The 26,348-nt window shown below is 45.6% G+C and overlaps 1 protein-coding gene across 19 annotated transcripts in view; it reads left to right on the top strand.

Moving 5' to 3' along the window:
- The window catches only part of LOC119439997 (calcitonin gene-related peptide type 1 receptor-like), a 400,718-nt gene that overhangs the window by 101,355 nt on the left and 273,015 nt on the right, over positions 1 to 26,348 (top strand). For 17 of the 19 annotated variants that reach the window (XM_049661302.1, XM_049661300.1, XM_037704949.2 and 14 more), the window contains exon 2: positions 14,147 to 14,202. The exons of the other annotated variants lie outside the window; for them this stretch is intronic. In XM_049661302.1, coding sequence (XP_049517259.1) covers positions 14,170 to 14,202 — 33 coding nt within the window. In that variant the 5' untranslated portion in view covers positions 14,147 to 14,169. The remainder of the gene's footprint in view (positions 1 to 14,146; positions 14,203 to 26,348) is intronic. 19 annotated transcript variants of the gene reach the window in all.

The raw sequence follows: 26,348 nt of genomic DNA, 5'->3' as shown, positions 1-26,348 counted from the left end.
TCTCGTTCACACCCCGAAGGGTACGTAAATAAACCCGCGTCATCGTCATCATATCACCGCCAGACTTCCAAAGCCGAACTTCATGCCGTAGGTATCTCCCGGCTTACTCAAATAAACAGTGTGGTGGTTGCGGCGACGGAGTGCACAACAAAACGCGGATTTAGCCCGGGGATCGTGGCTGGCATTTGCTGCGCCTGAGCGTCTCTCGCAGTGCGATGTTATCTATGTCCCGCGTTGGATAACTTCATCTTGTGGCTGCGTTTCCTTATTGTTTAACCACCGTCCTTGCGATGGAAAAGACGCAAAAGTATATAGATAAACAACCGGGCCGGAAACAGCCTCACTCGCAATGAACGTTATTCGGTACACGGTTTAAGGAAGGTGACGGAAGGAGTGACGCTCTTTGCTGTCCAGTGTACTGCTTGACCCACTAACACTATCAGCTGCAGTTCTCACACTCGCCTGCACAGTCCGTTAATTCTGATTATTTCTCGTGGAAATGAGCAAGAACAGCATAATGAAATCACCAGAAGGAAGTCGGAGATATCATGCCAGCTGGTTTGCCATGAAAAGCATTGCGTTTGCGGCCACTTGCTCGTCATGGCAATGTAGTGGTGCCCGTGGCAGAACAGTCAGTGCAATGCTGATCGTGACGTCAGGGCCACGGACAGAAAGGCGCGTCACTCGCAGATAACTTTATTCAGGTGAGACGGCTACATTTTCGAAAGGGGTTCCGGAAGGGATGACGCGCTTTCCTGTCCTGTCGTTTGTTGACATGCTTTCACGTCTTTACACCGCTAGAAGTGTGAACTGACTTGTCGAACAGCAAGCAGTGATAATATTGTTGCTGCCCTCGCCCGCACGTTCAGCCACTGAATACGCCCGCGAGCGATCGCACACGCCAACCACGCGCGTCAGCTCGCCCGCGCCCGTCTCGAGGCCTCACAGACACATCAGAGACGCCTCTATGATTGCCACCATCGCGACGTGCACTTTTCCCCGGGTTCTCTGGTGCTTCTCTGGTCACCGATCTGCCGTGTGGGCCATATCCGAAAAGCTGCTGTCGAGCTACACTGGCCCATACCGTGTGGTGCGACAAGTGACCGATGTCACGTATGAAATCATCCCCGCCGACCTCTCAGCGTCATCGTCAGCTGCAAGTGACATCGTTCACGCGGTGAGACCATACCACACACACCTTTCACCGCGGATGTGTCGCTTAAGCACCGGGACGGTGCTTCTACTGCCGGGGGTGATGATACGGAACAGCCGCCACATGTGTGGCTGCACTGAGGAGAAGAAAGACGACGTGTTCCCGCTTGATATAGCGTCGCCATTTTGGCCTCCGTTGGCTTCCCTGTAAATAAATTGTAAATGGCCTTGGGCATCAGCTACACGTAACATTATTGAGAACTCCTATGTCTCGGTTTCGCTTTACCTCCACTAGATACACATTGTGTTGCGTGAGAGGCCACCGGTTGTCTACTGTATGACAGTACACAACCATCTCAACTAGTTTTTTTTAACTTAATATCATTTAGAACGTCGGGTGCTTACAAATGAAAGCAAACCTTAACGTATAAGCGTGACAAGCACTGAATGAAAGCGCACCACCGTCACGAGCTCGAAATGATTAGCAAACCATGGTTCAGGAAAAAGTGTCTGCGTGATGATTACAAGGAAGAGAGAAGCAGTTTCATTAAGACTGGGTTGTGCCGCTTAAGCTTGATTACATTGCATGAATAATAAACCACCAGCAAAAAAAAAAAACTTTCAAAAGAAAAAACGGCGCCCCTATGGTGTCGTTTCTATTTTGACGAGCCTCCGCCAAGCAAGTTGTCAGTTCTTCCTATTGTTGCTTCGCACGTTAGCTATCAGTATTCAAAACCACATGTTTCCCACTCACATGCCACCACATATATCACATTGTCGTTGTACAGATCAAGTACAGAAATTTGTAACTCGCACGGGGTTGCTTAGTGGCTATGGTGTTGGGCTGCTGAGCACGAGGTCTCGGTATCGAATCCCGGCCATGGTGGCCGCGTTTCGATGGGGGCGAATTGCGAAAACACCCATGTACTTAGATTTAGGTGCACGTTAAAGAACCCCAGGTTGTCCAAATTATTCCGGATTCCTCCCCTACGGCGTGCCTTATAATCACATCCTGGTTTTGGCACGTAAAGCCCAATAATTTGATTAAAAATTATTTACAGAGGTTTGTAAGCTAATATGTACGGTAAGTCCATTAAGATGCATTGGTTAATGCATCGAAACATTGGCGATAGCGTGGTGGTGCATCGACTTGGGTAATTTGGGTTAATTAGGATGGCGGCGATTACCTAATAACTCAAGGGCTCATCGACAACATATTTTGAAATATCTGTTGCCGCCTCTTTCGTCAAAGGATCGCGCTTGAATAGAGTGTGCGCATTTCTAAAATAGTTATCACATAGGGGGTGCTCTTCTGCGTGCACCATATGGCCGAGGCGTACTTTATTGTAAATAATTATCTAGTTGCATCAAATAAAGACAGCTTCAAAGCCTGGTTCAATGACCCAACTCGAAATCACTCTAAAAAAGATGAAACAACAATACATATGGAAAAATATAAACTGCTCTAGTAGGCCGCTCATAAACATTAGGGGCGCTATGACGTAAAGCTATTCCAAACTATGACAGTCCCATTCTGCAATCAGAGTGAGAGAGAGATTGTGTTTCTAAAGAGCAAGAGGCTCAATCAGCCCTCAACGATTGGTCAAAAAAATGTTCGGGCCACCCTCACTTATCCTTTCTGTCACGCGAAGTCACGAAAACCGCGAGAACGTCCCATCTGATATGATGCGTGCACACTGATTATGCATGATTAGGCCGAACAAAAGAAAAATAAGTACGCCTGATTCGACGCCTTTTTCGGCATTAGCCCTCTGCTATTGGTCAAACGTTTTGGGGCTGCGCCCACTTCGCCTGTCTGTCACGCGACGTCACAAAACCGCGAGAACTCACCACGTCAAAGTGATGTTTATTAGTGGCTCGTGCTCGTAACTGCAGTTTCTTTATTTTACGTCTGACGCTTTTCACGAGAGTTAAACACGCATTGGTATGCCGAATGAAACTGATTTTTTTCTTCTGAATAGCCTGAGATTCAGAAAGGAATAGATGGCTGACCGTCGATCGCACTGGCACTGGTTACTCGGAGCTGCCGGGAAACATGGATTTATTTGCGTATGATAAAATTTTTGCGTCGCAGTGTAGCACTTTCAAGCCTTTTCGGCACGTATACGACATCGCTCTTCCAACTCTTCTTTGCTAAAGATCCGTTCTGACGGCAAATTTAACCTTCCGTTGCACGCAGCCTGCGGCTGCGTGCAAGGGAAGGGGAAGTGGACCAATCAAAGACGCCGGCACAAGTCTCTTTATCTGGTTATCTACTTTCGCTGTGCTGGCTCGGCCCCACAGACCCCTCTCCACTTCAGCTTGCTCCTGGCCTCTTGTCAGCCAATTCGATAAGAAAAGCTGCTCAGTGTAGGCAATGCTATTCGCTTTGAAAGGAAAAAAAAGTGACCTCCTATAAACGAAGAGCGCGTTTGATAGGGCTTTTCAAACTACCCTGCGGGTTACCGCCCGATGCTTGCGTCGGCGTTTACGTAAATTTGACGTCAGGAGATTGGAATAAAACATATTGGAATATTTTTACGTTATATGGCCCTAGCTTCCGCCTTAGTCAAATATAGACTCTCAGTCATATTCTTGTCTGTTCTCCAGGGTTGTTCATGTAAGGCGTAGTGTTTAATTTTGTTTAATTAAAGTAAACTAATAAATCATTATAAAGGAGAAAGTAGTGTTACGGCTGGCATAGTACGATGCAAGAGAAAGGAAAATGCTTACATAAAAACCTGGGCGAGTGCACTGAGTAGAATTGTAAGCGCGCAACAGAAACAGAAGTGACAAAACTTACGCGCGCAAAGTTAACCATTGTCTCTTCTGTTCCTTGCCCGTATTTGCTGTGCTTTCGTTTGTCATTTCTAGTATGGAACGAGCACCCTGCTTATTAGATTTTTGTCCGTAGAAAGCCACGCAGCAAGAGTGGTTTTGCTCCTTGGTGGAGCGGGCAACTTAAATTTGAGGAGCCCGGCTGGTCCTGAGTTCGCGCTCGTAACTGCGTTTTCTTTATTTTACGTTTCACGCTTTTCACGAGAGCTTGGACAAGAAAGCGGAACTGAACGGATTCAGGTGGGCTCTCAAGCCGGAAAGATGAAACTCTGGCATGCCAGTACGCGCTTTGCTTCTTTCATTCCCGCCAATGTTTTTTTTTTTTTTTACGTGAATATGTAACGTACTAGGAAAACACGTCAGTGCTATAAAAGGAAGACACGGAGCATCAGAAATTGTAATATTTACATGTCTAGTATGTTAAAAATTGAAGAGAACGTGTGTAGGGTGCGTTCGGTAACACAAAGCTGTACTCCACCGTGATTTACACCGAGTATCTCAGCAAACGCTAGCGAAACTGTTCAACGAAAAAAATATATATATATGAAAGAAACACGGTTTTCCGTGTTTCTTTTTAATCTAACCCACGGTGTTCGGTTGCTAGAGGTGCGACTACCGAACAGCATAGTTCTTAGGATCGTATCTTGCCCCGTGCTTTTTCCATTTTTTTTTCGTCGGACCGTTTGGCTGGCGTTAGCTGAAACACCCTGTATAAAAATATAAATTGCGACAGCATATTCCGATGCATTCTAGGCGAAATATCTTGGCGGCGTAAACTCCAAATCCGGCATGGAAAAAAAATGTCACAGTTTCGCCCTAAGGGCGAAGCAATGAATGCGATAGCAACACAGCAATGTCATACGAAGTAAGGTGAGCGGCTTTGGTAGCAACAACACGCAGAACTGTTGTCGACGCCATCGGCGTTTTGCCCGCGTTAGCTCAAAATGCGTGCGGCGTTGGTGACTGTTGCTGGAGCCTCTCATATAAATAGGCACTTGGTGCCGCAGCTAAACGTCGCGTCCCTTCCTTCCCCCTCCCCCACGGCCTCTCGCGCGTCTGAAGAAGGCGCGTTTGCTCTACATATATGGTGATTGTAAAGGAGAAACGAGACGCCTAATTCTGCAGCCCTTAAGCGAGCACGGCGCAGAACGCGCGTTTGTTCTCCGCCGTGCGTTCACTCCCCGTGAAAGACGCGCCCCTCGCGCCCTTTCACTCGCACATACAGCGTTCGGCGCGCGGCGACGATTTCATCTCCAAATGACGTCATACGGAACCTCACGGCGACGGCGACGGCGACGGCAACGCCGACGGCGACGGCGACGCCGACGGCAGAAATCTGCTTTTGAGTGTCCATATAATTGCTATCGCAATAAAATGGCTGCATCATATTTGTTGTATTACAACAAATCTGCACCCTATGCGGACATTTCAAACCACCTAAATGGAAACAAAATGCATAAATAGAAACTGAATAAACAGCACAGCTTTCGCCGCCTAGACGTTCGCGTTTTCTGAATATATTTACACAGATACAATCAACAGTGTTCCCCAACAGTGCTGTTAAGGTTCCAGTAAGGTGAAACAACCCCCACGTGGTCAAAATTATTTCGCATCCATCCACTACAGTTTCTCTCAGAACCAATTCTGCAGTCACTGGGCATTAAATTCCATAATTTAATTAAGGTGCTTTAGTAAACAGTTCTTTACCGCGTGTCGCTAAATACATGCACGTGGGCGTTGTTCTTTCGAGAGTCTTTGAAATGCAACCGCATATAGCTAAGGAGAACTGTTTATTACAACTTTCCGGTGATGATAGCAATGCCGGCGCCATATAGTCGCATTACGCGGCTCTTATGCAGCTGCCTGTATCAACAACGCCAAGACCGAGCTCACTCTTCGAAGCCCTGTTATCATGGAACCGCAACTGAGCTTAAGAAAGTCCGAGAGATGCTCGAATCTGTGCGCGGCTTTGCGGTAGCTTCGCTTTAAGGTCACCATGCAAATTTCTCAAATTCTTTTTCATTTATTATATATTTGGTTCCATATTTATTTAAATCTCAAAACAAAGAAAAAGAAAGTGAGTCGAAGCGCATTCCAGCCGGCACTCCTGAAAGTCATAACGGAAGCGCACCAACATTATTATTATTTTTTTTTGGGACAGGAAAGTGGAATAGATGCATTCTGTCACTACCTACCCATGGGGCTTAAATTTGTGGAGTCTCAAACAAATGTGATACGAAGGGGAAGACTGCAGAACTTGGGATGGTGGCGAAAATTACAAAGCTCGAAAATAGACGACTGTCAGTCGTAGGAAGCAAAATCGAGGCATCCTTGTCCTGGGAGTTTTCTCTCGAAAGAAGTATCATACGAACGACCGGCAGAAACGCTCTCACGTGTTTTCTAGTGAGTAACATATAGACGTACACCCGTGAGCAAAAGTATACAGACCACAAGGTCGCTGAAAAACTGAATTTCTTCGTAATTAACAAGTATAAACTGGAATTCACGAGTACACTGAAAGGTTCACAATGCCAAGTTTGGGCTGCAGTCCTCAATTTCAAGTTGCGTTCACAGGCAGAGGGAAAAATCGGCTTTATCGCGCAACCCCTGGTCCGTATACTTTGCTCACGGGTGTACAGAGAGAGAGGGAGAGAAAAAGGTAAAGGAAAGACAAGGAGGTTAACCAGAGGTTATCTCCTATTGGCTACCCTGTACCGGGGGAGGGGTAAAGGGATGCGAAAGGAGCGAGAGAGAAAAAATAAATAAAAATAAAGAATAAAAAAAGGAAGGAAAGAAAAGAAAATCACACACGCACACAAAACAGAACTGCAGACTGCGTGACAGTGCCCACAGAAACACGGGTGTACAGCTGTGAGCAAAAGTATACCGACCAGGGATTGCGCGAAAAAGCCGATTTTTTCAACTGCCTGTGAATGAAACTTGCAATTAAGGAATGCATTTCAAACTTGGCATTGCGCACTATCCACCGTACTTGTCAATTTCACTTTATGCATAATTATTACGAAGAAATTCAGTTTTTTTACGGCAACCCTGTGGTCCGTATACTTTTGCTCACGGCTGTACATATAAGCCTCGTTGATACGTTGGAACGAATCAATAAGTTGCTTAACAAGCTTTTGTTTTCTTTCTTTTTTTCCATTTTGGTAACGCGCTGCTGTACTGGCGACAAAACATTGACACACTGATAGCTAAATTGGGTAATTCTCTTCAGCAAGGGAAATTTGTTGAACACGGGCTGATACCCTTCACTGTAAGCAGAATTGTGAGTAGCATGTTGTGTGCAGAAGAGGAAAATTCATCACTACATTTCTTGTATTGAAAAAGATGCAAATAAACGATACTGTAGTTGAAGAATAAACATTATTGCGGCCAAGAACTCTAACATGCTTTCAACACAATGAAAAATGAGAATATCAAGCCATTTTCATTGCTTGTCTGATCCCCGTCGAAGTCGTCTTGGGAATATTCCAAGCAAGCTATGCTTTCGCAAAGAGAAAACGCACTGCAGGAGCCCACGTACGGGTCGGCGCACAAACGAAAAACGCGTTGCAGAATATTATGCAAGTGTATAACTGCCCTGCATGCAAATCGCATGGCAAATATGTTTTATGCCGTAGGCCCGGAGTAAAGGTGAAACATATGACTCTGATGGCTACTAAAAATATGACGCACGTATTTACCTATTACGCATACGACCTTTGGTTTACACAATCAAAGAACCACCGGCAAGCAAGTTAGACAAAAGCAAGCCTTCGCTCGTCGACCTAACCCCAAGCCTGTTTCGACATTCTCAATACGGAGACGCCGCCTGGATTGAAGCTGACTGAAGACGGTGTAATGAAGATGAACTGTTTCGCAGTGTATAAACGAAGATTTATGTACGCTTCGTAAATCTGTCGTCCTTTAAACGCGATTCCTGCGCCCTTGCTCGCTGTAGCCTGTCATTTGAGCATGTTCCTTACCGCTTCTATCCTAAAAAGTTTTCCAAATAGCTGCGTCAAATGTCATGGATCTAACATGTTCGCATATACCGCGCTCCTCAGCGGTGAGTGACTGAATCGGCTCGTTAAGTGAAAAATATGTCTTTTCTTTTTTGTCTTTCCTGTTACTCCTACAGTGGAACTATCCATATACCGCGGAAAGTATATAGCATTAAAAAGAAACAAACAACACTGGCAAGCAACTCGGTCGACGTGCGCTCAGACAAGTCGAAATCTAATATTTCAGCCATCTTCTCGCGAAATCAGCCTCCCATGCAATCTTTGGTTTTGCTTTTGCCATCCACTTTCGAAACCGTCACGCCTCCCTTGGTGCCAGCTGGTGAATTTGCTTTTAAAAGCTCTTCGAGAAGACTTTAGCGAAAGTCTCTAGATACTGAGCTCTCGATACTCACATGTGCTAAACAATCGACAATCGCCACACAGAACGCAAATTGCTATTGCCTTGCTATTTTATTAGAACATTCAGGATTTTCTCAGCTCTCGATACTCACATGTACTAAACAATCGACAATCACCACAAAGAATGCAAACTGCTATTGCCCCGCTATTTCATTAGAACATTTAGGATTTTCTCAATTTTCATTCATGCCATTACTAACAGTAGACTGTTTTTTGGTGGCACATCCTTGAATGGCACGAAGCCCACATCTGATAAACATTCAGCGAAAACATGTTTATTCTTTGTAGCGCAAAGTTATTTCTATATTGAAATACAAATACCTAGATGAGCGCACGTCGGTTACTTTTGGATCCGGCTTGCAAAATCGAGCGCAGGTATATAGTTAGCCGCAACAATGACTTCAAGATGAAGGAAAAAGTTATATAAACGGTACAATAGTAATTATGTGGTAAGCTAGAATTTGAAGTCGTGGTAGAGAGAAACGGGTAAAAAAAAAGTTTAATTAGAGAAATTCCCGAAGAGGGAAAACGACCGCGGATCTCGCCATAACTGAGTGCAGATCCCTGAACATTATCTTCCGCAATGAAAAAAAAAAAAAAAAAAACATCAAGCGTGCCGTTTGACTGGGACAGGGGTACAATATTTTTCTGGTCATGGAGACAGCAATAATACGCATTGCGACGCACAGACAAGAGACAAAAATATTATATATACCTAAATCGGACACTAGGCTTTGTTGCAAACTGCAACTTCCGGTCGCCAACGCAAACACAAACGATGAAAAAAAAAGAGAGAAACCTGGACGCGAAAGTTGCACCCGACTTATTTTCGCTTAACGTGTGTTTTGCGACAACGACAGGCGAGTAAAAAAAAACGGTAAGTATTACCTCGCTGGCACACGGGAATCGTAAGTCGGTCGTTGACTTTTACGACTCCCAAAGGAGCCATTGGTTGGCATGCGGCGCTTCGTGGAGCGGCCTCGAGGGGAACCGAGTTGGAGCTTGTCTGCTCCATACTGTATGCGGCGAAAAGGCGCAATGCATGCTGGGTAACGTGGCAGAAATTCAGCGAGCGAAAAAAAATAAGTCATGATATCGATTTTATTTTTTGTGTCTAGAGCTTTCCTTGCACGTATGTTTATGCAATGGCGGCGCCATAGTGGACCACCAGGCAGCCTCAATCGCGTACGATAGCCCGCAATGAAAAGATATAGTAAGAATCCCTCCATTATGCTTCTACGGGGGCACTCCTCTCGGGTCAGAGCTGGCAGCGAATGCATTTTCATTCTTTCGTTTTTATTTTTATGTAATGTAAAGATCTTTGACATAACTAGCCTTTTCTTTTATTCAAACGCCGTTAGATAGCACGGTTTGCCCCAGTTTGAGAAACGGGTCGTTCATGTGATACCGGACTACGAGACAAAATAACGGTTGCTTTCAGCCGGTCTTGTTCTTTGGGTATTCATTGGCATCGATTCACTTTTGTTTTACTTGCGACTAAGACCTTGCCTTAAACCATGACGATGATGATGATGGAGACAAAATCGCGTACCCGAGAGCTCCCGTAGCGGCAGAATAAAGAAGTACAAGGAAGGGAACAAATATCGATCTTCATACGAAAGAATGCGCTCTTGAGTTAAAAATGTCACAGTTTCGCCCTAAGGGTGAAGCAATGAATGCGATAGCAACACAGCAATGTCATACGAAGTAAGGTGAGCGGCTTTGGTAGCAATATGAATTGTAGTAAACATGAGCTGTTTAATTAAGCAGGTGTGCTGCGGCGTAAGTAGACCGACATGAAGAGAGACTCGATGACCACGAGAAGGCGCGTGTGAAACGGTGGTGTTGATTAGAAGCTGTTACCGTGGGCAGCGCGTGCGAAGGGACACACCTGTAGCGCTGCACTGCCGATACGGGCAGCATTGCATGTGTAGCGTGCGTTGGAAAATGTGGCCCGACTATTACCAACTGAATGAACAAGCGTGGTGTGAGCGCGCACAAACAAACATGAATAGATCACACTGAATGACTGCAGACAACGACTGTCAAAACGCTGGCAGTGAGCCCATACGCCGCAGCGGGCGAAGGTACGTGCGGTCTATCGCTTCAACGGAAACTGAGCGGCGAATGCACGGCGCATAAAGGTCAGAGCCGTGTGGAGATAAGAGACGGTGCGAGTGAGCGACGAGCGCGACCCCCCCCCCCCCCCCCGCCCGCTCCCTCCGGCGCTGGCTTCCTGCTTTTGCTGGCGCGTGGGAGATTGAGTGCGTTCGCTCTCCGTGATAGCGCGCGTCCCCGCACGCTTCCGCTCGGGCATACGGCGCGCGGCGGAGATTTTATCTATAGGGAACCTCACGGCGACGCCGACGGCAGAAATCTGGTTGAAGTGTCCATATAATTGCTATCGCAATAAAATCAAACATAGCGAAGCAAGTCCTGCTCGCTGGACATTCATTTACAACCTCCCGGTACTCGCTGCGGTGGAAAAGTCGTTGTCGATTCTGCTGCTCAGCTAAGCTAACGGTCGCAGGTTCGTGCTCCGGTGGCTGTTTTTACATGGGAGTAAAGTACCAAAGAATTATCCGAGCGTTTGACTCACTTTAATAAATGTAAACAGAACGCAATCTATAAACTAATCTAGCGAGCACCTATACCTTTGCCCCACTATTCTACCCTCACAGCGAGCTGCAGTATGTCCTTGGAACTTGGAACTACGTCATTAAGTTTCAATTTCTTTACTAGCTTGTAGTGTCCGCATGTGTACAATAACTTTCGGTTCCAGTTATGAACGCTAGCGTTTCGGTATTCAACGTATATCAAGCGATGTGTTCTGCCAGTAATGTAGGCAGGACAGCGTGTCACCAGGAGTCCCTCCTGGTAAAACACGCATCATTATGTTCGAGCACGTTGAATCGCACCTTTTATGAATAAAGTTATAAGGATGCGCAATTTCTTTGCTTGATTATATGTGAGACTCAATTTGATTGATTGCCTGTCTTAATAACCTGAATTAATCATAGAGCTCAGCTCTTAGGGAGAGAGAGGGAGACGAAGAGGGAAAGGTAGGGAGGTTAACCAAGGACGTGCCTGGTTGGCTATCCTACACTTGGGGAAGGGGAAAGGGAAAGAATAGATAAGGAGAGAAAAAAAATGGAGTCCGTCATTCGCTAGACAGTCGCAGAAGAATCTTCGCTGTCACAAGCGTGCGTACAATCCAGTACTCTTGACGAACTGCAGAAGGGCTTTTGTGGCCTTTTGCATGCAAGAATGCATAGGCCGTGCACGGCCCAAGAACATTTTCTTCCGAGAGCGTTCTGTTGTCTAACGGGTTGAGTTTAGCTTGGAGAATACGTCGTTGAGTCTCAAAACATGGACAGTGACACAGAAGGTGCTCGAGAGTCTCGTCGCACCCGCACAAATGGCACGCTGCACTGTTGGTCATCCCTATTAGGAACGAATAGACGTTGGTAAAGGCGACACCCAACCACATGCGACACAGTAAAGTTGTTTTACGACGGCAAAGTCCAGGTGGTAAGTTAGGGTCAAGAGAGTGCAAACGTGAGTTGGTGAAACCCGGTGAATTCCATCGCAGAAGTGTGATGTGGCGAGCAATCGATTGAAGTTGCCGCGCAGCATCCGTTCTTGAGAGTGGTATAGGAACCAGCTGATGTTTGTTATGAGCCGAGCGTGCTGCTTCTTCTGCGCTGTCGTTGCCAACAATTCCGCAATGGCTCGGCAACCATTGAAATACAATGTTGTGTCCTTCCTCGAGCGCGTGATGATGAGCGTGCCTAATTTCGTGCACTATAGGTGCTCGTGTAACGCTTGTCGTAGGGAAAACTAAAGAGTTTGTAGAGCTGCTTTCGAATCACTGAAAATGGCCCAACGATTTGGCGGCTGCTGCAGCACGTAATTGAGTGCACATTGAAGAGCTGCAAGTTCTGCTGTTGTCGACGTGGTATTGTGCGAGTACACAAATTGCAATGTGACGGCGTCTGATGGAACAACTGCTGCTCCGGTAGAGATGTTGGAAATGGTGGAACCGTCCGTGTAAATGTTTATGCGTAAATGTAAATGTAAATGTGTGTGTCCGTGCATATGTGTATGCGTGTAAATGTGTAAATGTGTCAGCTCTTAGGCGCCCATTCCTGCATTGGGCGTCAGCGTCCCTCGACGTACTCGGGTGAACGAGCACAGCGAAGGATGAAAGAGCAAACGCGGAGTGCAGTGGGGGATGAAAGACGGCGAGAGAGAACAGAGCGCGAGGAGGAAAGTGGAGGAGGAAAGCGGAGTGCCGCACGAGCCGTAATTCACGGCGATGACCAGACATGCGGCGAATGCGTCCACCGATACCATATATGTAAACAAAGCGCTGGCGTGGGCTTCGGACCCACTGCGCTGCGGCCGCTAGAGAATGCGCTCCACGCGAGCCACGCGTTCCCGTGTTCACGCTTCCTTTCTGAACAATCAGCGACGCAACCTGTGGAAATGCTTCGTCTGCCGCTGCTGCTAAATGAGCTGCCCGAGCAGAGGCTCAGCGCCACCGCCGAGTGGACCCTGTCGTTCAGTTTAAAATTTTTTGCCACAATATATCGGGAATTCAAAGCGCCCAAAATTCGCATTCGAGAGTATCGTAATCGTCGGTGATTTCTTTATACGGCAAAGAATGGGACTGTTTTCTTAGCTGCCTCAATATGTCTCAGTGTGCACATAAGTTATATGTTCCAATACGAAGATCAAGAAAAAGCCCACTGTCACGTCATAGCGCAATTTCTTTACATCTGTGTATATGAATTTAAAATGTTCCTCGTGTTTTCATAAGTTTTCTGTCTTATATTTCTTCACGCTGCACGTATGCTTACCGTTCTATGACAGTACATATAATGTTTGCGTATAATGGCTCAAAAGGATGCCATTAATGTATGAGTGACCAGTAATTGTTACACTTTCAAATTAGTGACTAAAATAAAAAATATTTTCTCGGAAGTACGTGCACATCAGCTAGATAATAAACCACTACTAAATGTGCCCATGGCGGCCAAGGAAGAGTGAAATGGTGAGGTTACAACAACGATTCTGGTCCCACAATAGCAGCAATAGGCATGCTATTCATAGCATGCCTATTGACAGCAAAACCACCTTTTCTCCTTCAGCCGCCTGCGATTCTCGTGGCTATCGGCCAAACACGTTTGTGGTGCCCGTAAGCTACACGCTTTTTAAAATCACGTTTAGCAACTTAAATTTGAAGTCGTTACCGCGTATCCACAGTTGTATAGATTCACGCATGTAATAATGCAGTTTTACATGATAATTGTTGTGCAGTGGGAAACGATAAAGCAAGCAACTCGGTCAAGAAGAAGTAAAGGGCCATACATTTAACACAGTGCACATTGGAGAGCATTCATGAACTCCTCGAATGGCATGAAGTCACCAAACACATTACCTCGTTCGCTTTATTCCCCTTTAAGGAAATCAGTTCAATATTAAGAAACGCATCACATTCGTAAAGCATCTCAAGATAAGTATATTTGATGTGAAATCGGCTAAGAGGCACCAAAATATTGATGCAGTTCCACGTAACCAGAGCTATATAGCACAGCCGTTCCCGCTATACAAGGGTTAAACTTCTGGAATTTAAATTAAATTTTTTTTAAAACGAAGTTTCTCCTTATTGACTACTCAGCATAAATATTGCATGTAATTGAGCGCACCTTTCTTATTCGTTATCTTTTCAGGTCCCGGAAAACAGTCAACCGTTATGACAGCTGCTTGCCGTTTTTACTTCACGTTGGTAAGACGACTTCTGTTGTATTATACGCCGGTACCTCTTAAGACCTTATCTGTGCCCAGTGCCTTATCAATCGAATACGTAACTCGGTAAACATGCAGTAGAATGCGTTGAAATGGCATCATGAGTGGCGTGTACTGAGAGTATATACTCTATAAAAGAAGTTTACTCCCTCTTTTGAGCGCTATTAATGAGAGCAAGCGAGTTCACGAGCCAACTCTCTCGCTGACGCACGTGGTAGGCACCTTCTTCCTTAGGCGTATGCATTACTCGTGGTCTTTGCATAACTGTAGCTGAGATGGAATGTCCGGAACCACTAATCCAAAGCTCCATATATACAACTGTAGCAGCGACACGGACGGCGTCCACAGCAACTCGGCGCGTTGCCTGGTTGGTGCTGCTACACAACCAACGCTAACGCGAACTCCTCTCACAATCCACTCCTCCGTTGACCTACTTTTTCCCTACACCGCCACTGGTTGGCGCGCCTCACGCTCTCCACCTCCAACGCGAGTTTTGGACGAAGCAACTTACGTCAACCGCCCTCCCCGTTCTTCTTTTCATCTGCACCCTCTCACAGCATTCTCACACTCCAACCTCTTTCCCCCTGTTGAGCTCTTCCTTTCCTCTTCTCTCCCTCTAGGTCACGTGGCCCCTTTTTAGCGAAGTCCGACAACCACGGCACAGGGACCGCATAAACAGCTTCGCTGTAAAACAAATGAAGTGTAGGAACCTTTGCAGAAAGCAGAGTCCTATATATATATATCCGCTCCAGTGATTCTGCAGCAGGAGTTTCCCCGAGTCCACATGCTCTTCGCCACCAGAGTGCCGTGTCTGGCCATCCGCTTGCTTCATGCAGCGGTCCTGTGGTGCGGAGCTTGCTCCCGCTGCATTATCAAAGCGCATCTCCGCCGACGGAGCCACAGTGGCAAATTCATTCCTGGTAAATTGTCGCTTTCGTGCCTGTGTTCAAGAGCAAGAGGAAAACACCCGGGCCAGCGCTGACATATTTTGTTTATAGCATGTCAACACCAGCTACAGGGCTCACCGCTACACTGATGGCTCTGTTACGCCCACATCATCTGCCATTGGCGTGTGGATTCCGTCAGCGAGTGTTACCATCCTGCCACTCTCAGTCACCGCACTTCAGCTGCAGCCACTAAATTAGCTGCACTGCAGGCAGCCTTTAATTGCATCATAGACCAGACAGCTGAGTCTTGGGCCATCTTTACCGACTCAAGAGCGGTGCTGCAAACCCTGAAGTCGCAACGCACGCACGCACGGACAAGTCGTAATAAACATCGGACGCCTATGCAATAAAGCCTGCGAACTGCATCACAGCGTTATGATGCAGTGGTTACCAGCCCCCTGCTGAATACAAGGCAACGTCCAGGTTCACCGTGCTGCCGAAGCTTGGCACGGCACTTCGAGAAAAATGGTCGAGATACGGTGGCTCAGTCAGCTAAGGCGTTGTGCTGCTAAGCACGAGATCAGGGAATGGAATCGCGGCCGCTGCGGCCGCATTTCGATGGAGGCGAAATGCAAAAACGCCCGTGCGTTTGCGTTGTAATCATCATCAGCCGATATTTATGTCCACTGCAGCACGAAGGCCTCTTCCTGCGATCTCCAATTACCCCTGTCTTGCGCTAGCGTATTCAACTTGCGCCTGCAAATTTCCTAACTTCTTAGCGCCACGTGGTTTTCTGCCGACCTCGACTGCACTTCCCTTCTCTTGGCATCCATTCTGTAACCTTAATGGTGCAACAGTTATCCATCCTACGCATTACATGGCCTGCTCAGCTCCATTTCTTACGCCTAATGTCAACTAGAATATCGGCTATCCCCGTTTGTTCTCTGATCCACACCGCTCTCTTCCTGTCTCTTAACGTTAGTCCTAATATATTTCGTTCCATCGCTTCGTGCTGTCCTTAACTTGTTCTCGAGCTTCTTTTGTTAACCTCCAAGTTTCTGCCCCATATGTTAGCACCGGTAGAATGCAATGATTGTACACTTTTATTTTCAACGACAGTGGTAAGCTCCCAGTCAGAATTTGGCAATGCCTGCCGTATGCACTCCAACCCAATTTTATTCTTCTGTAAATTTCTTTGTCATGATCAGGCTCCCCTGCGAGTAATTTACCAACATAAACGTACCCCTTTACAGATTTTTAGAGGCTGACTGACGATCCTGTATTCTTGTTCCATTGCCAGGTTATTAAACAATATATTTGCCTTCTGCATATTCATCTTTAACCCAATTCTTGCACTTTCTCGATTAAGGTCCTCAATCATTTGTTGTAATTCGTTTCCATTGTTGCTGAATAGGACAATGTCATCTGCAAACCGAAGGTTGCTGAGATATTCGCCATTGATCCTCACTCCTAAGCCTTCCCAGTCTAAGAGCTTGAATACTTCTTCCAAGCATGCAGTGAATACCATTGGAGAGATTGTGTCTCCTTGCCTAACCCCTTTCTTGATAGGCAGCTTTCTACTTTTGTTGTGGAGAACCAAGGTAGCTGTGGAATCCTTGTAGATATTTGCTAGGATATTCACGTATGCCTCCTGTACTTCTTGATTACGCAATGCCTCTATGACTGCTGGTATCTCTACTGAATCAGATGCCTTTTCATAATCTATGAAAGCCATATAGAGAGGTTGATTGTACTTCGCAGATTTCTCGATTACCTGATTGATGACATGGATATGATCCATCGTAGAATAACCCTTCCTGAAGCCAGCATGCTGTCTTGGTTGGTTGAAGTGAAGTGTTGCACTGATTCTATTGGAAATTATCTCGGTGAATATTTTATACAATACTGAAAGCAAGCTAATGGGTCTATAATTCTTCATTTCTTTAACGTCTCCCTTCTTATGGATAAGTATAATGTTGGCGTTCTTCCAGCTCTCTGGTACACTTGAAGTTATGAGGCATCGCGTATATAAAGGGCCGCAAGCTTTTCAAGCGTGATATCTCCTCCATCTTTGATTAAATCTACTGTTATTCCATCTTCTCCAGCAGCTTTTCCCCTGATGATGTCTTTCAAATCCCTTCTAACTCCATCGCTAGTTATAGAAAGAGCCTCTGTATCCGGTTCCGCAGTATTTCGAATGAAAGTAGCTTGGCTGTTTTGGGAACTCTACACGCCACTATAGAATTCTTCCGCTGCTTTTACTATGTCATCGAAATTGCTGATGACATTACCATGCTTATCTTTCAGTGCATACATCCTGCCTTGTCCTGTGCCAAGCTTGCTTCTTACTGATTTGCACGTTAAAGTAGTGCACGTTAAAGAACCCCAGGTGGTCAAAATGAATCCCGAGCCCTCCACTATGGTTTACCTCATAATCAGAACTGGTTCTGGCACTTAAAACCGCAGAAAGATGACCTCTCTTGAGAAAAGACGCGGCGACACTGTATCATACGCCTGGCGACTCCAGCGGTCGATCTGGACAGATGCAGGCCACCAGCATGGACCCCTACTCAAAATAGATCAATCATGCGACTTTTAGATGCCACGACGCCTCAACAGACGAGACTAATCATGCCTATACCGCATGCTTACACGAACTCCGTGAAGTGCGAGATGCAACTGACAGACTCCCCAATGCAACGCCTCTAATGACCTGCCTTACGTTCGGGTCGACTGCTGCCGCGATGCGTCAGACAGACAGTCTTTTAAGGCGGCACTACACCTTCAAAGGGTCTTGCGATTGGAACTGCTGCTCATTTTCGGCCCATGGCAAAGCACCGCTTGTGTGTTACGCGCCACGAAAGCGCTGCTGACTTTCCTGCGGGCCAAGAGCCTAAATGAAACGTTGTAAATATCTCTACAGTGCATACATTGTGTATACATCGTGTGTGTGCGTGTGTGTGTGTGTGTGTGTGTGTGTGTGTGTGTGTGTGTGTGTGTGTGTGTGTGTGTGTGTGTGTGTGTGTGTGTGTGTGTGTGTGTGTGTGTGCTGGTAAGTAGTGTTCGACAGCGAAGCTGTATATGGCTAGCCGATTTGTTCGTCCGTCGCCTGTACGCGGAAACTATCATCAGCAGCAGCAATGGCTCGAGCGTCGTCGTCTTCTTCCGCAGCTGACTCTGTTGCCGCTCATCATTCCAGCGTAGAACTTCACTTCTCTTCGTTCGTCGTTATGAGGAGGCCGCGTTTACGGGGGTATGAGCCATTCATTGTTATGCGTGATTGATAGATTTAATTGTAAAGCAATTTAATATTGAATTTTGAAAACTCGCAAGCGGTAATGCGACAATGGCGGACTGCCGGCATACCATCTGTGACGTCGTTTTCTCCGTCGCCGCCGAGCGTGTGTGTAACCTCATCAAGAAACACAAACACGTAACTAATAATTGAGAAAGACTTCAATTTACCATCGGGATTAATCCAGTGATAAACACCGGGGCCGCACGTTTCAGCTTCGCTGGTTAACCATCTGTACGGAGTGCTTATCTATCACCGCAGTGCTTATTTTATCACCGTATATATCATAATCGTCACCCAGCACCTGGAGTAGCATGTCAGGCGAACAGCCAGGCTAACATCTCCAGCATCTCATTAAAGCATGTTTCTCTCTCTCAGAAGTCGTAGAAGTAATGCCATTATTCAGCGTTCAGGAGCAAGACGATTAGAAGCTATGTAGTTTACTGTTTCTGGTAGCAGGCCGTTGTTATAAATTCATCTGGGCATGAGGTACGCTGGAGATTATCTATAAGTCTCCTGGCATGCCGCGTGATAACACAGGCCTTAAAACCTTCAGACGAATAATCGTCCACTTTTCAGCGGCATCAATGCATGAGAACGATGCACTTAGGGGAGTGACGTTACGGTAAGTATTGCCTCGCGAAAGCTGAACGAGTAGTTTTTGAATTCCTTTAAGAAAGATTAGTTCCAAAGGCTGTGTCAGTTCATGTTGGCACAGTTGCTTGCATGACGCTCACATTAATGCTCCGGTAAAGGGAAGATGAAGAGAAATGTAGCAACACATAGCCCTCGTTGTAATTGTGACAGATGTACAAGTATAACACTTTTTGCTACATCTGTACGTGACGTTGCAAATTTGTTCTTTAAGAATATTATTAATTAGCGTATATCTCTCCTTCTTATGTATGCTTCGTTTTTATATATTTTTATACCGTATTTGTCGCACGTATTGAACGCTGTGAGGGAACTCAAAGCTATACCGAAAATGAACCAATATTCAACGATTGCAGTCTACGTTAATAACTTGGTGTACAGGCGCGCTGTATTTACTGCCTGTATTTTTTATTAGGTTTCCGTGGTCTAGAATGCAGGGCAATTCGCTATGCGGAATTTAAGGTCGCCGTCAAGATATTACACTTCTTTAGCTCTTATATTGATCTACGTTTTGCGAGTCATCTACGATATTGACAAGCTTCACATTGCAACATCGAGTCGAAGGTAGTTAATAATCCTCTGGTTGATCCTGTCCAGCTTAAGCCTGCCCAATCCTCATTCTCTTACCCTCACTTGTCGTCCTTAGGTGACGCAAAAGCGTGTGGTAAATTGTGATAATCCTTAGCGCTCAAGTAACGCTCCCTTCACCTGAAAAAGCACTGGAAAGGCCAGGTATACAGTTGCACTTGAAATTCCTCCACAAAGGGGAATGTGGGGCCGCTTGGATTACATTGCAGCAATTTGCTTGGGCGAAGAGCAAATCTGCTTGCGCAGCTTCGATTCCCAGAATGGGGCAGCACTAATCTCCTTTGTAGACAAGCACCTTTGTTGAGGTGCATCTAAACGATCGATCGCGTTTATAAAAACCCGGCTTGCTCTAGCGTCATGCGGCACCTTATACTGGAGTACTTCAATCGCAACGTGCTACTTAACAGGAGTATTTCAAAAGGTAATTACCACATTTTAGCTAATTAGCAGGGACAGTACGATGGCCACTCGTCCATCGGGTGTCCGTCGCGTTGAGGAGACGAACAATGAAGGAAGCATGTGTGGGATTAAGAATGGACTTGATTCCAACACACAGCACTAACTTTAAGAACCATATGCTAGTTATTACTCCAGATAAAATGGATCAGAACATTGCCCTAAAGAAGAAGTCACAGCTACGGTCCGGCGATCCGTCAATCACGCCGCAAGTCTGATGCTGGGGAGGTACTCTGTAAAGGTCCACCTAGTGGACATGTCCATTTTGTCCGCTGTTCTGATTGACTGGGCTGAGGTGGGCGTCCGCAGGTGCCAGGTGCCACAGGTAATTAGCACTTCAAAAGCAGACGTAGTGGACACGTCCACGAAGTAGACTCTTACAGAATACCACCCCGGTCGCTTGAGGTGACCCGCTTGAGGGAACCTGTTTTCAGTACTTTTGGAGCAACCGTGGCGGCTCTTCTAGTTAAGATATAAAGTGATGGTAGATACCATAATAAAGCTTAATCTTGGTAGATTCTAACTATATAAATAAAAAATAAATTGATTATTGTGATTTGGAAATAAATGTTCAAGAACAAGCATGAGATACATGGGTTTTGCGAACTGTGTCTCAGTTGTGACCATACTTTGAAGGAACTACCGCACTTACTGCATTGCGGCCTGCTCTGTAGCTTTAGGACATATTTATCTAATTCCTAGACGCAGCAAAATAATTTTGAGTTTTTACTTTTTGGATAATTTGATTTGAAGATTGCCAAATATCGCAAACTTCTGTTGTAAACAGCCCAGCAACTACAGGCTCCAGGAGGCTAAAATTCGGGTAAGTTAGAGTTCAAGGAATTTCCATCTAGGACGCAAAATTTTATTCATGTACCTGTATTAGCTTTCGTAATAATGCGGCCGAAATTAAGCAATATTTAGAATTCTGGTTTTACTTTTGCCCATTTTTGCAGGAAGGTACTAAAGCTACGAAGCTGCGGTTTAAAACTACTAAAGGTACATGAATGAAACTTTGCGTCCTAGATGGAAATTCATTGAACTCTAGCTTATCCAAAATTTAGCTTCCTTGAGCGTGTAGTTTCCGGGCTGTTTACAACAGAAATTTGGGATATTTGACAATATTCAAAAGCAAATTATCCAAAAAGTAAAAGCTAAAATTATTTTGCTGCGTCTAGGAGCTAGATAAATATATCCTAAAGCTACAGAGCAAGCCGCAATGCTGTAAATGCGGTAGGTCCTTCAAATATGGTCACAACTGAGACACAGTACCAAACCCATGTATCTGATGCTTGTTCTTGAACATTTATTTCTAAATCACAATTATCAATTTCTTTATATTATATATACTTGGAATCTACAAGAATTAAACTTTCTATGGTATTTGCGACAACTTCATATCCTAAGTAGATGAGCCGCCACGGTTTCTCCAAAAGTACTGAAAACGGGGCGCTCGTGCCGCCGGAGTGGGACCGCCACCTTAAGAGTGGAACGCGATAGCGCTATCGCGGGCCCCCTTCGCATCGCATTTTTGTTTCAGTTGGCTTCACCGCAACCCCGAATGTGGGAAAGCCAGCTTACAAATACCAAGCTTACACGATCCCCTTAAAGTCGGCTTCACTTTAAGCATAAATGCATTGCTGAGAAGACGTTTTTCCAGGGGCAATATAAGTCGTCATATTAAATGTGAAGGCCCTGGCGTACCTTTTTTATTATTTTATTAATTTTTTTGCTATGGCCCCGACGCGTGCGCGTGTCCAAAACGCATTAGGTAGGCGAAGGCCCAATATGACCTGCCGTAAAGGGAGCCTATACAGTTACTCGAACCTGATAATGATTGATGATGATGATTTATTGGCATCCCCTTTGAAACGGGGCGGCGACAAATAGTCACCTAGCCTGCTTGATTTACTCAGGTATACTATACATGTTCTTTATCTAGCATTTTTGTATACCTCTCATTATTCTTTTTCTTTTCAAAAATTTACCTTATATCGCTACCTATGATTTTAAGAGATCAGGTCGTATCCATCTTTTCCCTGCTTTTTTTGCACCAATATTCTAATCGTCTCTTGCTTATCTCTACGGCTCATCTGCTGATGTTTCCTTCCACTTTAAACCCAAGCGCTTCTGGGATTTACACGTTACCTACGGTTCTCGCTGGGTGGATCCCGTTGCATTCCATTAGGATGTGCTGAGTGGTTTCTGGATCTTTACTGCAGCATACACATGCCTCATCTAGTTCCGAATATTTGCTCCGGTATGTTTTGGTCCTTAGGCAACCGGCTCGAGCCTCAAATTGGAAGCACTGCCCTTTGCGTTATCGTAGAGATTTTCCCTTCTAATTTCTTTCTTCTCATTCTTGTAAATCTCCATTGTCCTTTATGTTTCCATTCTTTGCATCCAATTCGCGGTCTCTGTTTCTCTCACTTTCTTTCTGATGACTCCTGGTTGTCTATTTACAGTTTCGATTATCCTGTACTTGGTTGCCAACTTCCTTGACCTCTTCCTCGATTCTGTGTCCACGCTTTTCATGTACAGATACTTGTGCACTTTAGCCGCCCATATATATATGTTCCTGAGCCTTTCTTCAAAAATAATTTTGCTCTGTGCTTCTCCGACTTCAAAAAAAAAAAGAAAAACCTGCCGAGGATGCGAGCGCCATCTTGATAGCACTTTCACAAGTATAATACCCGAGCGCTCCGTGTTGGTGTGGTATAAATGCTGGACAAGGGGTTTGTATTTGAGTTTCGTCCTAATAGAATTATGTTTTCTCGTACATTCAAATTACAATCCGACGCCACCATGTCTGTAGGATGTTGTTAAGTCGTACTTTACCGTTTTTCTGACGGATTTCACTGCGAAAAATTCAATTTCCGTTCACCAAAACCTGCACCACATGGAGGGCCTGCGTGGTCGGGGTGGTTGGGGATGATTTTTTCCTCCACGGACGCTGACATCCACGCCGACGCCGGATTTTCTGCGACATGGGGCCATTAACGCTGTCGCGTTAATAACCGATGATAACATTCCAGAAAGTTCCGATGCATGCACGCGCGCCTTGCGTTCAGCGATAATTTTAAGTTATTATTTTGTGAAAAACGGTTCGCGAAAAAGGGTAAACAAGTACGCGTGTCAATGTCGTAAAATAGTTTTCTGAACCAAAAGTAAAACATGCTTTCATTCTTCGGCGAATATTGCTTTCGTATTTAGCAATTTAGGTATCATAGTGAACAAACGTGCTATTGCTGCTTCGACGAGCTTCCCGCAAATTTCTTTCAGAACCTCGCAGTAAGCGTATGATTTTGAACAAAAACAAGGACACACGTCCACGTTCATGAAGACATCAAGAGAAATTTTCGCCACTGATCGAGCCGGAAAGATAGCCGTAGGTAGTTGTGCTCCACTAAAAGCGGCAAAATTCGGTTATTGGAACAACTACAATCGCTGGTGCATGCGTTGAGCAAACTCCTAAGTGAAAAAAAAAAAGAAATTGCAATTTGGGAGAGACGTTAAATACATTGTGCGGATGCAGAAAGAGCGTGGCATAGCGGCATTGAAATGTAAATTTTTCTCCATTTTCGGAAGAAGCTGCCATTGGTGAAAAAGGTTTTGGACTGTGTAGAAGAAGCAAACGGAGGGACTGCAAGTCAATTCATCAGCGATCAGGAAACGCGATGAAGGTGAACCTGGGACGGTATTCTGTAAGAGTCTACCTAGTGGAATGTCAATTTCGGCTGTCGCTGATTGGCTGCTGCTTGACGTGCAGGAAGGAGACTGGCTGGCGCCTTCCTGCACATCAAGCAGCAGCGAAATTAACGGTCGCCGAAATGGACAGTCCACTAGGTAGACTCTTACAGAATACCGCCCCAGGTCTCCGCTTGTTGGAGCAGTAAAAGCAACAAAGAACGCCAATAGAACGAACAACAAAACATGAGCGAGCGGACGCCGTCACCAGTATCAACTAAGTAGTATTTTGCAGTCATCGACCTTATCTATAGAGTTGGACATACATGACGCAAATGCAATGACTAATTAAAAAAAGACATATGGAGGAAAGAGAAATTACTAAAACAGCACCAAGAAAAACGATGTCACTTAGCCTAGTGGTTAATAAGGGCGCGAAACATGGACGAAATAAATACATAGGACTTAAGCCGCCGCTAACAACTTCATTTTATTTGCTTATACGTGGTAAGATATACCTATATACCACGGCGCTAATAAAGCCAGAAGGTTGATAAAAGACGTTGAAATACTTCCAATCTGACTGTATTGAATATTTTTCACAAGACCTTCAACGCGTGCCAATAGCGACCCGCGCACCGAGAGGCATGACATGTAATACAACATTCATAATATTTTAGTAGGTTACAATCGAATACTAACGACACATCTGCTGTTTGCTCCTGCGAAGAGTTTAGGAAAATGTATATAAACATACCTCCTTGCCAGAAGAAGACACGAATACAAAGTGATGGCCGTGCTTTTGCAGAAAGTACGGCAGACGGTTGTTGTTGCGCCACAAAGTATTGTCGCTACAATGCAAGACAAAATTGTAGTTCTTAACTAGATGAATATAATAAAGCGGCAAAGGCTCAGGGTACGTTAGTTTCCTTGTCAACTAACCATTTTATTTCTTGTTAAATCGCCGGCACAAGTGCACAGTAACTACGTTTCATAGTTAAGCCCTTGACACCAGCAGCAGAATATCGCCTAGTTCAGCGCAGGCTTATCTCATGGACGGGCGTCTCATTTTCTAGATGTAATCATATCCACATCAGCCACATTACGTCCCTGATCGTATTTAGCAATTAGGTAGTATGTTAAATCAACAAGCTGTAAAACTCATGCTTCGAGCGCACAAATTAGATTTAGGATAAAGTAACAAATAAAAAGGAGGCTATAATAATTCACTCACACTTACGAATAATCACTAGTGCTGTAGAAATAATAATAATGTCGCCGCTTTGAAGAAGTGCAAAGCCGCCGCAAAGTTCAGCAGTTCACGCGTCTACCCAACACTGCTGCTTTATCGACGTGTGAAGACCTTTGTCATCAGTGTGAGCCCACCCCTCCAAGAACGTCGTTCCTATAGTCCGGCGAGAAATTGAAGCCGCGTCTCCTGCCACACAAGTGACGCAGTGCTTTGACGATTCCCGGCCGCTTGTGTCCCTCATTCAATCGATCGTTCGCCAAGAACTTTCCAATGTGGGTCTGCAATTCATCTGCTTCGCCAACCATCTGCTGCCTCTGCCCCTGTTCACCGGAACCAGTGCGGTCCTTACCCGAGCTATCGCAACCCGGCCGAATGGCGCACACATGATGATCGACCCATCTGCTTTTATTGTGGACGTGCGGGCCACATTTCTCGCCACTGCCGAACTTCCTGGCCGGCCCTCTCTCGACCAAGCTTTCCCGCCTACCGCCGCTCCCCACTGAATCCTTGCCCGCCTGCGGCTTCCACCGAGTTCGAAGATGCACCTGACAACGCTCGAGTCACTGCGACTAACCGCTCGCCATCACCGCACAGTAGCCGCTCCCGTTCACCCCAGCTGAGTCGCTCCCCGTCCTCTGCTTACCGTCACCGCTCTCCGTCGGGAAACTGACTGGGGCAGCTCCGGAAGGTTACGCTGCGCTAGTGCCACGCACCTCCACCAGCGATGTTACGGGAAGGAAAAAGCCCCACAAGTATTTACAGATGGGTTTTAATAGCTGCGTAGAGAAGCGAAAACCAAATGTTCGTCGTCGTCTCCCTGGCCACCAACCATGTCTTCTTTCCACATTACAGAATGTGACCATATTAATGATAATAGAATCACGTGCCATTCACTGCTGTGAAGGTGGATTACAAGCGAAGCAGTTTAGCACACGACATAGATGTGACACAAAATGTAGCTGAAAGATATGAGCAAATTTTATTTCTGTTGAGGCGTGACGAGGGCCATTCCGAAGAAAGACACACACACACACGCACTTCTATCTTGATCGGCGGTCTGGATCGGCTTGTTTTTGGGTCCCTCGGAAAAGTGAAAACAACCTAAATGAAAATGAGGGTAGCCCGCACCACAAACGTATCGCAGGCGTAAACCAAACAAAAATGAATAAGGGTAGAACCCAAAAAGTAATTTAAGGAAAAGCCAATTGGAAAAAAAATTAAAGAATGCCGAGGGTGAGCCGACCCAAAAGCAGAAAAGAAATTCGGCCAGATCCTGTCACAAGGTGGAAGCTAGGTGTCTGCTATGG

Source organism: Dermacentor silvarum, chromosome 2 (genome assembly GCF_013339745.2).
Source record: "Dermacentor silvarum isolate Dsil-2018 chromosome 2, BIME_Dsil_1.4, whole genome shotgun sequence".
Lineage (NCBI taxonomy): Eukaryota > Metazoa > Arthropoda > Arachnida > Ixodida > Ixodidae > Dermacentor > Dermacentor silvarum.
This window is presented reverse-complemented; position numbering and strand designations above follow the sequence as displayed.